This window comes from Asparagus officinalis, chromosome 1 (assembly GCF_001876935.1).
Source record: "Asparagus officinalis chromosome 1, Aspof.V1, whole genome shotgun sequence".
NCBI classification, from domain to species: domain Eukaryota; kingdom Viridiplantae; phylum Streptophyta; class Magnoliopsida; order Asparagales; family Asparagaceae; genus Asparagus; species Asparagus officinalis.
The window spans coordinates 104,350,965-104,363,792 of NC_033794.1; the positions used below are offsets into that span (position 1 = coordinate 104,350,965).

Here is a 12,828-nt window from a genome sequence, read left to right on the forward strand (position 1 = left end):
GGGGAAGGTGGAGCACATTTTTACAAATATGCATGATTTAAGGGGTATACATACAGAAAACCCTAAACTAAAACCATCAATAGAAAAAAAAAATTGTCTCCGCATCAGAAGGCAGAATGTTTAATGAATAGACACAAATAGACCATTTTTATTAGACAATCTGTTGCTATCTATCATCCTTTGAATCAAGGCACTCTAATTTCTGATAAACAACAACCTGGACAATGCATTTTTCACATTAACAATGTCATGAGATGTTGGATTGAGGACTTCCAAGTATAGTTACTAGAAAAAATAATACTCGGTTCATGACCTCTGAACAAAAAAATTCTGTGAAAATCAAAATGAGCTTCACTGACGTTCAGCAGTTTTACAATCTACAAAAACCAGAAACCTAAGTGTCAAACACAAATCAGGTCCACGATAATCTTTTACCTGGAATCTCTTTAGGACTATTGTTAATATATTTGGCACCTCATGCACGCTTAATTGCTTTCTGGCTTTAACATACGCAGCACACCTGCATCATAACCCTACAAATTAAAACAGAAATAATAACTTGTAAATTTCGAAATAGACAAGCGCGTAGTTATCATCAAACCTTCCACATCTGTACATGTTTTCTCCATCTAAATCCTCGGGTGCAGTAAACTGTGTGAGTGCATCCTCCAGCGATTCAACCCAACCATGTATCTCCAAAGTAAGATCCATGATATGTTCATATCTTTCTGATTCAAGATGGCACCTCAAGCACTTCACCTATTTGAATTCAGGAAAGTGCTCAATTAAGTAACTCAACTTCGGCCTGGGACCAAAGCCATCTTTTGAGAAGGTGGAACTAAGAATATTACAAAGGCACAAGAAATAGAAAATTTTTAATTACTCATTTAAGCACCAAACAATATATTTAAACATGATTATTATTATGAAGTTCAAATTTATGTGAAACTCAAAGACAAAACCCATAAGAGGCGCATGATCGGAAACGGACTAGGTTCTTCATTTTCCTTTTAATATACTCGGGACATGTCAGATTTTCTCAAAAAAATAAAAAAATACAAACTTTAGACCATTCTGGAATTCCACAATAAATCTTTTGTAGAAACAATCTCCTGCGAGATTTTTCCTCCAACCCATATGCAGCAACACCATGAGCTAAACAATGAAACTCCAAACTGCACAAATATTTCCAATACATAGAATTGATGATCTTATTAAATATGTACTTATCACCTGCAAAATTTTAGTATACATGTTCACACATAAAAATTTAACAAAATTCATGATATGATGCAAGTATGCAAGTTTTTGGATCTAGAAATGGAGTTGGGTCCAAAAATCTAGGTCTACACAATAGCTTAAGAGCATGTTTGGCAACTTTGGATCATAATCCATTTGGCTTATAATCCACAAATTGATTATGAGTCAAGTGGATTATAAGCCAAAGTGTTTAATAAATTTAGTGGATTATAATTTATTTTCAATATTAGAGTGTTTAAAGAATGGATGGATTATAAGCCATCATTATTGTCAAAATGACTAAAAAATTAATGGGGTTGGGGAGAGATAAATGGGGCTTGGAATTTTCTGAAACGATGCGGGGGATATTGGTCTTTTACATGGTCAAACCTTATGGCGTATATGCCACCACAAAATAAGCTAGGGCACCCCAACATTATTATTCGGTGGCTTCTAAGCCAAAATAAGCAATTTTCCAAACATGTCAAGGTCGCTTGACCACTTGCCAAACATACTCTAAATAGTCTGTATTGTGGGATCCAAAATAAGTATCTCTACAAGCTCGTTGAAGCAGCACAATCATATTTACAGTCATAAACATAAAAAATAAACAATAAACATTACATTACCTAGTCAAAATAGTATAATTACCTTTGATTTAAGACGACCACCAAAAATTTGTTGTATCAACGTCGTCTCTTGCAATCCAGGACTTACTTCCTTCTCACCACCGAGGCCCTCAAGGCATATTGATTGCATAGACATCACAAGAAGCCTGGTGCGCCGTGGAAAATCAATTTTAAAAATTTATCTTTTGGTACTAACTATATTTTAAAGAATTTTTCAAGCGTTTATTTGCACTTAACTACCCCAAACTTTACCCAGATTTTAACTTTAAAACCCGATTTTTTCCCCAAAAGATACCCAAAGTTCACCTCATTTTTAACTTTGATACCCCAAAATTTTTTTATTTGCCCAAAATGTACCCCATAGTGCAGCAAAATTTAACTTCCATACCCCAAACTTTTAACAAAATTAACTGCAGCGCCTGAATTTTTAACATAAAATTAATAAAAAAAATTTAATTGTGGAGTATCAAAGTAAAATTTTGCTGCACTTAGGAGTATCTTTTGGGCAAAAAAAACTTTGGACTATCATAGTTAATTTTTGTTGGGCTTTGGGTATTTTTTGCACCAAAGAAAACTTCGAGGCATCAAAGATAAAAATGAGGTAAACTGCTGGATATTTAAATGCAAATAACCCATGCAAGGAAGTTGAAAAGTAAATTGAACCAAGAATCATGAAAGAAGTTTAGCCTCTCCACCTAAGAAATTCATGAGCATCCTCTTGGTTTCCTCCGCCCATTCGACATCCAATGTTCCTCATGTTTGAAAGAAGTCTACTAGGAGACAAGGGACCTCCACCTTCTCGTAACATTGAGACATGCTGCTCAAGTTCACACATAAGACACCAATCCCTGATCCTACCTAGTGTATACAATTGTATGTCAAGCATAAAATTTTATATGTTCCAATAATAGAAAATTCCTAGAGAAGCAATGATAATTTTGGTAAGTACAGGTAAGGTAAGATTAACGGAAAATGAATTACAGTTTTTTGAGTGTGATCTCCGAAGCAGGTAGACCATGAGAGGCTTTGTGCAGGTCAGACATTGCAATACAGCATTAGCATAGCAACTGTGTAAGAAAAAGCAGTAAACAGTCAATTACAGAAAATACATAAAAGCATTTTCAACAAATATTATGCATCTCACTTTACACTTAGGCAAGCAGACACAGACAAACAGTTTTTTTTTTTTTTAGTTACATTTGAAATTGGGCATGGATCCAAGGAATTAATGTCAAGGCATTCTTTTATGATAAAATTTCAGTCAGCAGCTTCTTGCTTTAAGCTTTTGATTATAAAATCCGAACCTGCTGTGTGCTTATAGAAATTAAGAATGAATACAGTTAATAATGCCTTTATCCACATAAGACCAAAATCTTGTATGTCTTTGGGACACAATTGTGAATATAATAAAAACAACATTCAGCTTATCCATCCATTAGTTGGATCACAATCTAGAACACATTTTCAAAACTAATCAAAATGCTTTATGTCAAGTTTTCCCAGACTACCACAGTCCTTGGTTCAAATAAAGATTACAGCAATACAATATGGGAACTGCACATTTGGATTTCAATCAATTCAATCCATCGGCACTTCGAATTTATGGCCAGTTAGTAGGTGGAATAAACCTACGACTATAGTTATGAATTCTACAAGTGATGGCCAGTTAGCAGGTGGAATCAACCTCAAAAGCTATGCAAACTAACTGCAAATTAAGGAACTGTCTAACTTACCTAGACTGAGATAAGTCTAGATGAAGAGATAAGATCACATTGTTTTGGTAGGGAAACTAATTCATCACCAAGAACAAGACAAGCCAAATAGAAAATTGGAAACTTTGCTTAATGACATGAATAGCATCCCAAATTCATAAAAGATGGGGAATTTTAAGCAGAAATAAAAAGTATTCCTAACATACAAATAAAAAGTATTCCTAACATACAACTGATAGCTTAAGTTAACATTAATAGCAGAATGCAGTCATGTTAAAGGAAGTTGAGAACTTATCAGGAGAGGTAAAACAAGAATGAGGGAAAAAAACAGATATTCCTGGGTTACAGTGCAAATAACAAATATATCAATTTAGATTTCAACTTATGAAAAGTCGTAGAGAAATTAATAGCTGTCTAATATATCCTTTTTGTGGCACCTGTTTCCACAATTGAGAAGCCCTCTAGGAGATACGCCCCAGATTTCGCATTGGAAAAACTTCACAAGGTCTTCATAAGGAAATAGCATCTGAGGCATTTAAAATTGCAAATATGAAGTACAGACAAACAATTAATGTTGGAGCAGTACATAAGTCTACTTGATGCATGTAATTTTTTTCACAAAGAGATTAACAAAAACATGTACCTTATGCTTATTACCATCATTTGTTGATCCCGTGAGGTTCCCTTTATGAACTTTCGAAGACTTTCTTGAACTTGACATTTTCTGTCCACTGCTTGAGGCCCCATTGCAATTCTGCAACGGTGTACTTGTAGAGATACAAGTTGCAGAGACTCCTAAACAAAAAGGAAAACATTTAAATAATTAGACAGTCGAAGCCAATATATACGCTTCATATTATTCTGAACATGTGCCATATAACCTACTAGATTCATCATTCATGTAGGCATTCCTTTCTATTCCTTGAGACCAACAGTCTTTTGTATTCTTCTCTGCTGACTTTTGAGATAATGGAGTCATGGTTCGCAATGTGTATGGAGGTCTCTTGTACATTACGCTTCCTACAACTGAAGTATCTTCAGCTGAGGAATTTGAGTCTAAAGCTTCGGCAGAAGAAGAAAATCCATTCTCTGAACTGAGATTCGTGCCACCCTCACATGGAGTTGCCCCGTTTTCTGAATTTTCAGTGATGCATCTTGGTTTAAGCATATTTCTAATTTCACCAGTTATCTTATGTGTCTGGTGCATAGGATTTCTTAGGGTAGTGGAGGCATGAACATAAATTGGGTCGACGTTAGCCGGCAATCTATTAACTTCAAAGGAGGAAGTGAAATTCCCATTTCCTAACTGAGATCAGAAGAGAAAAATGACAATGAATTAAAATTTAGCGAATTTAACAAAAGACTGGAAGTAATATAACATGACCAAAACGGCAAAACCAACTAAAAAATGGTGAAAACCTTATTCTCTGAAGAAGCATCCTTTGATGTAACCTCTGCTAACAAGGTATCCCCACTTTCAGCATCCTCATTACTTCGTAAGGTTCCATTTTTAAGCTTATTGGGGGTCCGCTTGTTTGCATCTGAAAATTTTCTTTCTGATAATGTGTCGTAAGAAATATCACTTCGATCAGAATGAAAATCACTATGCAGGGGTTCCTCGATAACATTTCCATGAGCTTGCTTTCCATTTTCCATGAAGGGCCTCAACTGATCAGAATCCGCACTCGAAGAGAGATTTCGGCAGCTGGCAAGTCGCGGACATTCTTGCTTGTGCCCCTGCCTCCAGTGTATTATTTGGCACTTTCCAGAGCTGTGGACATATAATGATAAGACTTCTAAAGAAATGCCATAATCTACTTTTAAAGAAATGCTATAATCTAACTTATACCACAATGCAAATTTAATCTAGAGGTTCAGAGAGCTAAAATGCCAACCCCAACAATTAATTATGTAACTACTTTACAAACAAATGTTATAGTTATATTTGAAATTCATTACTATGATTTGATAATCCTTTAAAGTGAAGTCATGGATAACTCTCTCAAAGGGAAGGTGGTCGGTCATACTGGGGAATAATCCATTAAAAAATATTTAGCATGGTGCATTCAAACTATATGTGTCTAAGCAAAGTCTATTTCCCTTGATCTGATTAAACGGACTCGTGACTGCTCACATGTATAATTGTTTTTAATTCTATAGCTCATCATAATTGCAAAAGCCAATCCACTTCCCATCAAATAGTTCATCAATGAGACATACTAAAATTTGCAAAAGATACGCCAAGTTTTCATAAGGCCTAAAGCCTCGTGAAATGGTGCCAAAATTTCATCTTTTTATCCGTCAATACTCAATATTGATGCACTTAACTTGGTCTGTATACAATCAATGATGGAAACAACTATTCCAGACATAATGTCACTTTACCACCTCAATGTTTGAAGATCCAGCTCTAAACATTTCCTGTGGATGACATAGACAACAAATTCTGCAGACAAAAGTTCACACATCACATAAAGAGCCTATGGATTGGTCAAAGTTTTAAAGAAGGCACTAAGCCAAAATTTTGAACTTGAGAAATCCAAAAGTAAAGGCTCCTCTCTGCCCTTGAATTAAAAAAACATAAAAACTTGGAGAACATCCAACGTTAAGGTTCCAAAAGGATTATAAATTTTAAGCACTGAAAAAAATCGGATCATGAATATCCATAAACCTTAGTTTTGGATTTTCTACGTTCAAAATAATGGAAAAAAATTGTTCTTGGTGTCGTGATAATGAAATATCTATCATCCATAGGGGAAAAACTCATCTTACTGCCTAAACTAACTTTTGAAAACTCCATAGCCAATTTCAATCACTTCAATATATTTTCTTTTATTTTATAAGTTATGAGATTTGATGTGCTGAGACATTTGGTATATATTGAACAAAATAAAATTGCAGGATGTTGTTAGTCCTGGCTTCTAAACATGATATCAAAATCTCTTTGCATTTGTCAAAGGGCTGTGAAAACTGGATAACTGAATTCAGTTATAGATTCCAGCATTTATATAGTCTTGAGATCAGGGCTTTATTGTAATTGAGGTAGTAAAGGAAGAAGGCTCAGGTACACTCCATACCTTCAAAGCCACCTTCTTCTATATCTCATCTTTTCCCGCCCTCCTTCAGCTTCTTAGTCTCTCAGGTTCTCATCCAACCAATTGTAATGTGCTTAAGAGGAATCTAATGATTGAATGATATTTATCAACTATTTTCAATATAATCCACATTATCAAGTCTATCAACAAATGGAGATGGGTAGGCAATAAGTTGATGACTATTGTCAGCAAGCTCAAAAAAGAAATAAAGAATCAAATGATGATGCAAAACTGAATCAAGCATACCAGTATCTAACAGATTTGCATTTAGAGCAGCGAGTGGTTGCAGGAGCAAAGCATTTAGCACACTCGTGAAAGGCAATTCTTGAAGAGGGCACGGGTGGCATAACATTTACAGAGGGCACCGGTACGATCACGGGCAGGGGCACATCGTCAACTCTGCTGGCTTCTTCAGCGGCTAACTGAGCCAGAGTACTTATCCTCATCTTTTTCTTCGCAGTTTCGCTCCATATTCCAAGCAAAATGTAAGTTACTAAGGGAAGCACGACCAAGACCAAGAAAAGAACGGGCAAATCAGCTTCCCTAGGCTCAAGCATGTCCGCAACAACATACTCATGTCCAACTCCTACCAACTGCTTGACAAATTTGAACTACAGAATTTACCGATTTTCTTTGATCACCTCTGGTTAACAAAAGTAGTCATCATAATTGAAAGAAAACTCATAGAAATCACCTAAATTAACTTCTGCCCGTGAGAAGTTGAGTCCATGGAGACATCCCGTTTGAAGAAAAAGAAAAGGCTCAAAAGGCAATGGCATCTTAGTTCAGTATTCCAATGCTTCAAGAGCCAAACTCCATCCCACCATAGCTTGTAGAGATTCACAGAAGATGAAGAAGGGGGAAAAAAGACTATCTTTTGCTTCTCTATGAAATCAACACACCTGAAAACAGCATTCAATGCTAATAATCTATCAGAATCAAAACTACATTCACAAGCTACCGAACTTCTATGCAAAAACCCTCAAGGAAAAGACCCAGCTTGCACCCATGCATGCAATCCGAATCAAAATAGCAAGATTTCAAGCAACAGAAACAGCTAAAACTGCGTAAAACACCCACATTTCATCCTCCAGTACCAAACAAGAACCCTAGAATCCCAAAGGGGGCAGATTTAGACATGACCCATGTCACCCAAGCTCCAATTTTACCATCCCCAATCTAATCAAAACCCTATTCCCAACCAACCCAGGTGAGATTACTCAGCATTTCTAAAGGACCCAAGAAGCAAACTTTCCCCAAAGCCCTTCATTCTGAGATACCCAGATAGCAAAACAGTAAAAACAAGGCAAAAATCAAGGAAAGGATCAATCTTTTCCAACAAATCGAGATAAAACCCAGCATTTCTAATCAGCCCAAGTTTCCAGGCAGAGAATGAATGATGTTGGTAGCTTGAAGAAAAAGTAAAAAAGTAAAGGGATTTCAGTCTTACCTCCATTGGAGTTAGAAAAGGGAGAAGAGAGAGAAATCCAAGCATAGCATCATCCCCCAGATTCTCCGATTCCTCGGTAGCTAGCTATAATAAAGAAGAAAGCAAAGAGAAAGAGAACAAAAAAAAGCTTCTCTCTTGGAGCTCAACACTAACTGTACTATCTCTCTCTCTCTCTCTCGCTCTAGTTTTCTCCGTGCTCTCTCTCTATATGCTCTCTGCCCACTAAGAAATAGAAAATTGTATTTTAAGGACATGAATAGGAATATAATACAGAGATCTAAAGCGCCCCTTCATCCTCTCTAATAAAACTTTTTCAGATATCGTATAGAATTCTTTGTGTGTCTCCTACCAATAAAGGATCTCCTGCTACTTTTTCCAGTAGTACACCAGAGCTTATCATTTTACACCTCCCACCTTTGTGTATGGTTTTGGGGTAACTATTTGCATTATTTTACTTTTGACACTATTATATTATGCTATTTCTGTTTAGTTTTCCAAGATCGTACACAAAGCTGGCCTTGACTAAAATTTCCAACTTGGAAGTTAGGCGACGTTTTACCCCAGTGGGAAAAAGTAGATTCAGAGCATTTAGTTGATGGTAATAGGCCGTTTATAGAAAACAGATACTATTAAATTATGTAGTCACGCCGAGCTGCTAATACTCAAATAATTGGTGCGCTTCATGGGTTCACATAAATCGGTGGGCAGAAGGACCTGTAAGAATAAACATTAATTTATTATTACTATAACACGTGGCGTATGAATCGGTGGTCTATTTAGGGGATGTTTGGGATTGTTTTTGTTTGAAAGTTACTGCAGCTGTCAGGTAGCTGTCAGGTTATAGTAACTTTCACTTGTTTACATTGTTTGGTTGTGCAAAAAAAATGCTGATGTGGCAGTTAAAAATCCAATGTGGCAGCTTCTGACCGTATCTCCTCAAAATATGGTGTTTTTGGGCGAAAGTTACTGTAGCTATCAGAGTCAGTTTTCAACCTGGTTTCCTGACTACAGTAACTTTCACCTAATGAACCAAACGGGCCCTTAGTTGTAAATTTAGGTTTTTTAAGGGCCCGTTTGGTTGCTGAATAGGGCTTGGGAAAACCTGCCAAAACTGACAAAAACTGTCAGTTTTGACAGACTTTCTTGCAAAAACGTCATTTTTTGGGGCGTTTTTGCAAGAAAGCCTGTCAAAACTGACAGTTTTTGTTAGTTTTGACAGGCTTTCTGTCTATTTCAACTCCTCTTTTCAGCAACCAAACGGACCCTAAACTAGAAGGAACATAAAATTATATTCTTGCTTTCCTCAACAAAATAATAATAATAATAATAATCATACGTTATATTCTTGCTTGACAAATGCTACCGCCATGAATGTTTTGCTACAGACAAATGACACCCATATGTATAATAGTTGTGATAGTTACTATCTTTATCAAAAAATGAATGCAATGCGAAAGCAACTACTGGAATGTTTATGCCCTAATCGGAAGGGTTTAGGTAAGATCAAAGACAGCAACACCGTGAAAAGGACCAGGTTATGAGACGCAAGATATATTTAGGAGAGTATTCAAGTAATTTCTTGGCACTTTTTGATTGGTCAAATATTTACATGACAAATATTTAACGATATAAAAGAAATATTATGTTTTAGTCACGTAAGGTGTTCTCTTAAGGTGATGTGACACTAACATTCCCTGACCAACTAACTTTTTGACAATGTTACTCATCTAATTCTTACACTGCTCCACCTAATTTTGGCTTCATGTGTAAAAGAGACTTCACTATTTTCTCTTCGCGCAAGAAATAATAATTATGTCAAGTAGGAAGGAAAGATGGGGCTCTTCCGTCCAATGTAACATCCATTGTTGGTGTTACAACCTTAAAGTCGTGAAATTCGTGAAAAGAAAGAACATTATTGAACTTTAGACAATTTTCATATAGAAAGTAGTATGTTGGTGTGAGATTTGAAATATGCGAATATTATACAAACAGATCCAAATACAGAATGGTTTTGAAGGTAATACGGTCATAAAAATTATGTTTGGATCAAAGAACATTTTTATTGCATTATTAAAAAAAAGAACATTTTTATTGCACAGAGACCTAGTGCTTGTTTAGCTAATACTTATTTTATTAAATCTTATACATATTTTTACATATTTTGTTAGAAGGCAAAGTAGTTTTCAACATGAATAAGTAAACTTACATATAAGTACCAAATAATAAGTTGGAAAATCCCAGCTTATTTTCTTCCCTGCTTATCAAGAAGAAATAAGTAAATAAGTAAAGGTTTACCAGACATGTTTTTTAATTCTTGCAAGTAAAAACATACTTATAAGTTAAATTAAGTAACTCGACAAACATGATCTTAATGTAGTTGTACTTGTAATTTATAAAAGACACAGTTAATTGTAGATATATATCACATGTACCGTTTAATGGTATATATATCTCATGTACTATAACCCAAGTGCGAATAAATCTATGCAGATCCATTTGTGCATGTATACCCCCCTATACTTCTATTTGAGCAAATAGAACTCTTAATTGGGCGTTTTGACTTTTCTAAGAGTAACAAAATTCACTTAGGAGTTGCATTCACACTTGGGCAAAAAATATAAAGGTCTACTTCCACCAATAGAGTTACAGAACGGGATCTATTAGCAATTGCGCAAATAGTACAATGGATCTATATGCAATTAACCTTTATAATTACACTGACATCTGCTTGTTCTTATGTAAGTGCAATCCTTTTACAGCTTAGTTGAACAAGTCTTTTGTTTTTGCAAAATGACTTGTGTTTGATTAGTTGCAAATTATTTTCTTAAAAGTTAACTTCTTAAACAAAGCGATTTGCAAATAAACTATAATGTAACAAAATAATCATATAGACTAACAAATAATGTCTTTTTTTCAAAAAACAACTACTACTTTTTCCTAAAGCACTACAAGTTAAATTATCAGTACTTAATTATTCAGATGCAAGTAACAAATACAAACTTATGGATATGCACGGCATGATGGCTTGCGTCATGTACAAGCTTATGAACGAAAGACCCCATCATGCCACGATGATAGGATGAGATTTGGTAAGGATTTAGCAAATACCTCAAATTTCATTTCATATTCATTGTCTCAGTCCCCATTGGTTCTCGCTTGCAATCACTGCGTACAGAAATAAATGTAGCGCATCTTGTCACTTCCAAGTACCAATTGTCACTCAAACTCCTCCAATAAAAGCCAAAATAAATTGTTTGTTTGGATGCAATTTTTTTAAAATTCAAGGGCTTCAATGTGGATAGAAAGAAAAAGCTTCCCTTCTTTTGATTGGTGACGAAGAAAGAAAGAAGCTTTCATGTGGAATTTTGTTTGACTCGCTCTCCAACAATTGTTGACTATCAGGAAGTGAGGAGTGGGACCCACATTTTTCTTATTTGCGTTCTACTTATTTTCCCAATTTTAGCTTTTACTAGGTTTTATACACATGCAACACACTTGGTGAAATACCATAATTAAGTATTTTTGGCTTATTTTCTAACTAAAATTTATTCTTAGTTTCACTTTTGTTGATATTTGATTTGACAAAAATATATATATAATTTGAATTTTTATATTATTTTGACTTACATGAAACCAAGTTTGACTTGAGAAAGTACAATGTTGTAAAAGTAAAAAAATATTAAAATAATATTATACATGGAAGGCAAATATTTAAAACCAATAAGACAAAATGATTGATTAAAAGTATGTTAAAACAATACAAAAGAGAATATGAAGTTGGTTCATAATCATTGATAGACTTTATAAAAAATTATAAATTAATACTAACTCTAGTATATTTTTGTATAATAAAAGTAACCACATAAGCATATAAAAATACTGAAAAAAGTTCATGAAGCTCCATTCTAAAGATTCTTAATTTCACTCAAAATAATTAAACTATTCTATAAAATATTGAGAAATATTGTCTTTTATTCCTTCTATTTTATTCTTTTTATTGAGCTAAGATCAATCCTTCTTCATCTAAAGATTAGGAGCTATCTATTTTTTTTTCTCTACAATGAATTTTTCCAATGTGCATCCATCAATAATATTATATTTTCTCTATCCCTGTCATTTTCTACAAAGATCTAAACTAAATACTTGCATTTTCATTGCCAATTTATCTTAGATTATAATATTAATATTTAATTTCTTTAGTATTTGAAGAATAACGTATGATATTTATGAATACTTACTAATTTTTCTTATGTCTTCCATGGAGAATTATTTTTTGATTGGAATAATGTTATTAAATTATTCTTCAATGTAACTCAGTTAGTGCTTCTTTAATAGATATGTTTTTTGTTAATGGCAATTCAAATGATTCATGGACATTTTTTGAATTTTAGATTTATTTCTGTCATTCTTCCATTTGCAACAGAAATAGCTTGATTCTTTTGAAGGATATCTCTGAACATTATGATAGTTTCTTCATACATAATTCATTGTATTCTTTTACCCTATAAAATTATTAACATAAGATATTAATGTTTCTAAATTAAATCTAATTAATTCTAAGCTATTATATTATAGTATTTTATCATTTTTATGGATTTAAACATCTATCAACTAATGTTACTAATATTTTTTTACTACTCCAACTTATTAGTAAAATTATATACAGATATATTAATTTAAATAGTGGCGTTAATTTTTTAGCT

The 12,828-nt window shown here is 34.1% G+C and overlaps 1 protein-coding gene across 1 annotated transcript in view; it reads right to left on the bottom strand.

Moving 5' to 3' along the window:
* Positions 1-8,512, bottom strand: part of LOC109828839 (ubiquitin carboxyl-terminal hydrolase 15) — a 14,536-nt gene extending 6,024 nt beyond the window's left edge. Inside the window, exons 1-12 of the mRNA XM_020395804.1 lie at positions 8,126-8,512; positions 7,370-7,577; positions 6,922-7,268; positions 5,000-5,351; positions 4,466-4,886; positions 4,224-4,375; positions 4,018-4,106; positions 2,850-2,935; positions 2,564-2,726; positions 1,891-2,014; positions 602-759; positions 436-520 (exon numbers count right to left, since the gene is read on the bottom strand). Coding sequence (XP_020251393.1) covers positions 436-520; positions 602-759; positions 1,891-2,014; positions 2,564-2,726; positions 2,850-2,935; positions 4,018-4,106; positions 4,224-4,375; positions 4,466-4,886; positions 5,000-5,351; positions 6,922-7,232 — 1,941 coding nt within the window. The 5' untranslated portion in view covers positions 7,233-7,268; positions 7,370-7,577; positions 8,126-8,512. The remainder of the gene's footprint in view (positions 1-435; positions 521-601; positions 760-1,890; positions 2,015-2,563; positions 2,727-2,849; positions 2,936-4,017; positions 4,107-4,223; positions 4,376-4,465; positions 4,887-4,999; positions 5,352-6,921; positions 7,269-7,369; positions 7,578-8,125) is intronic.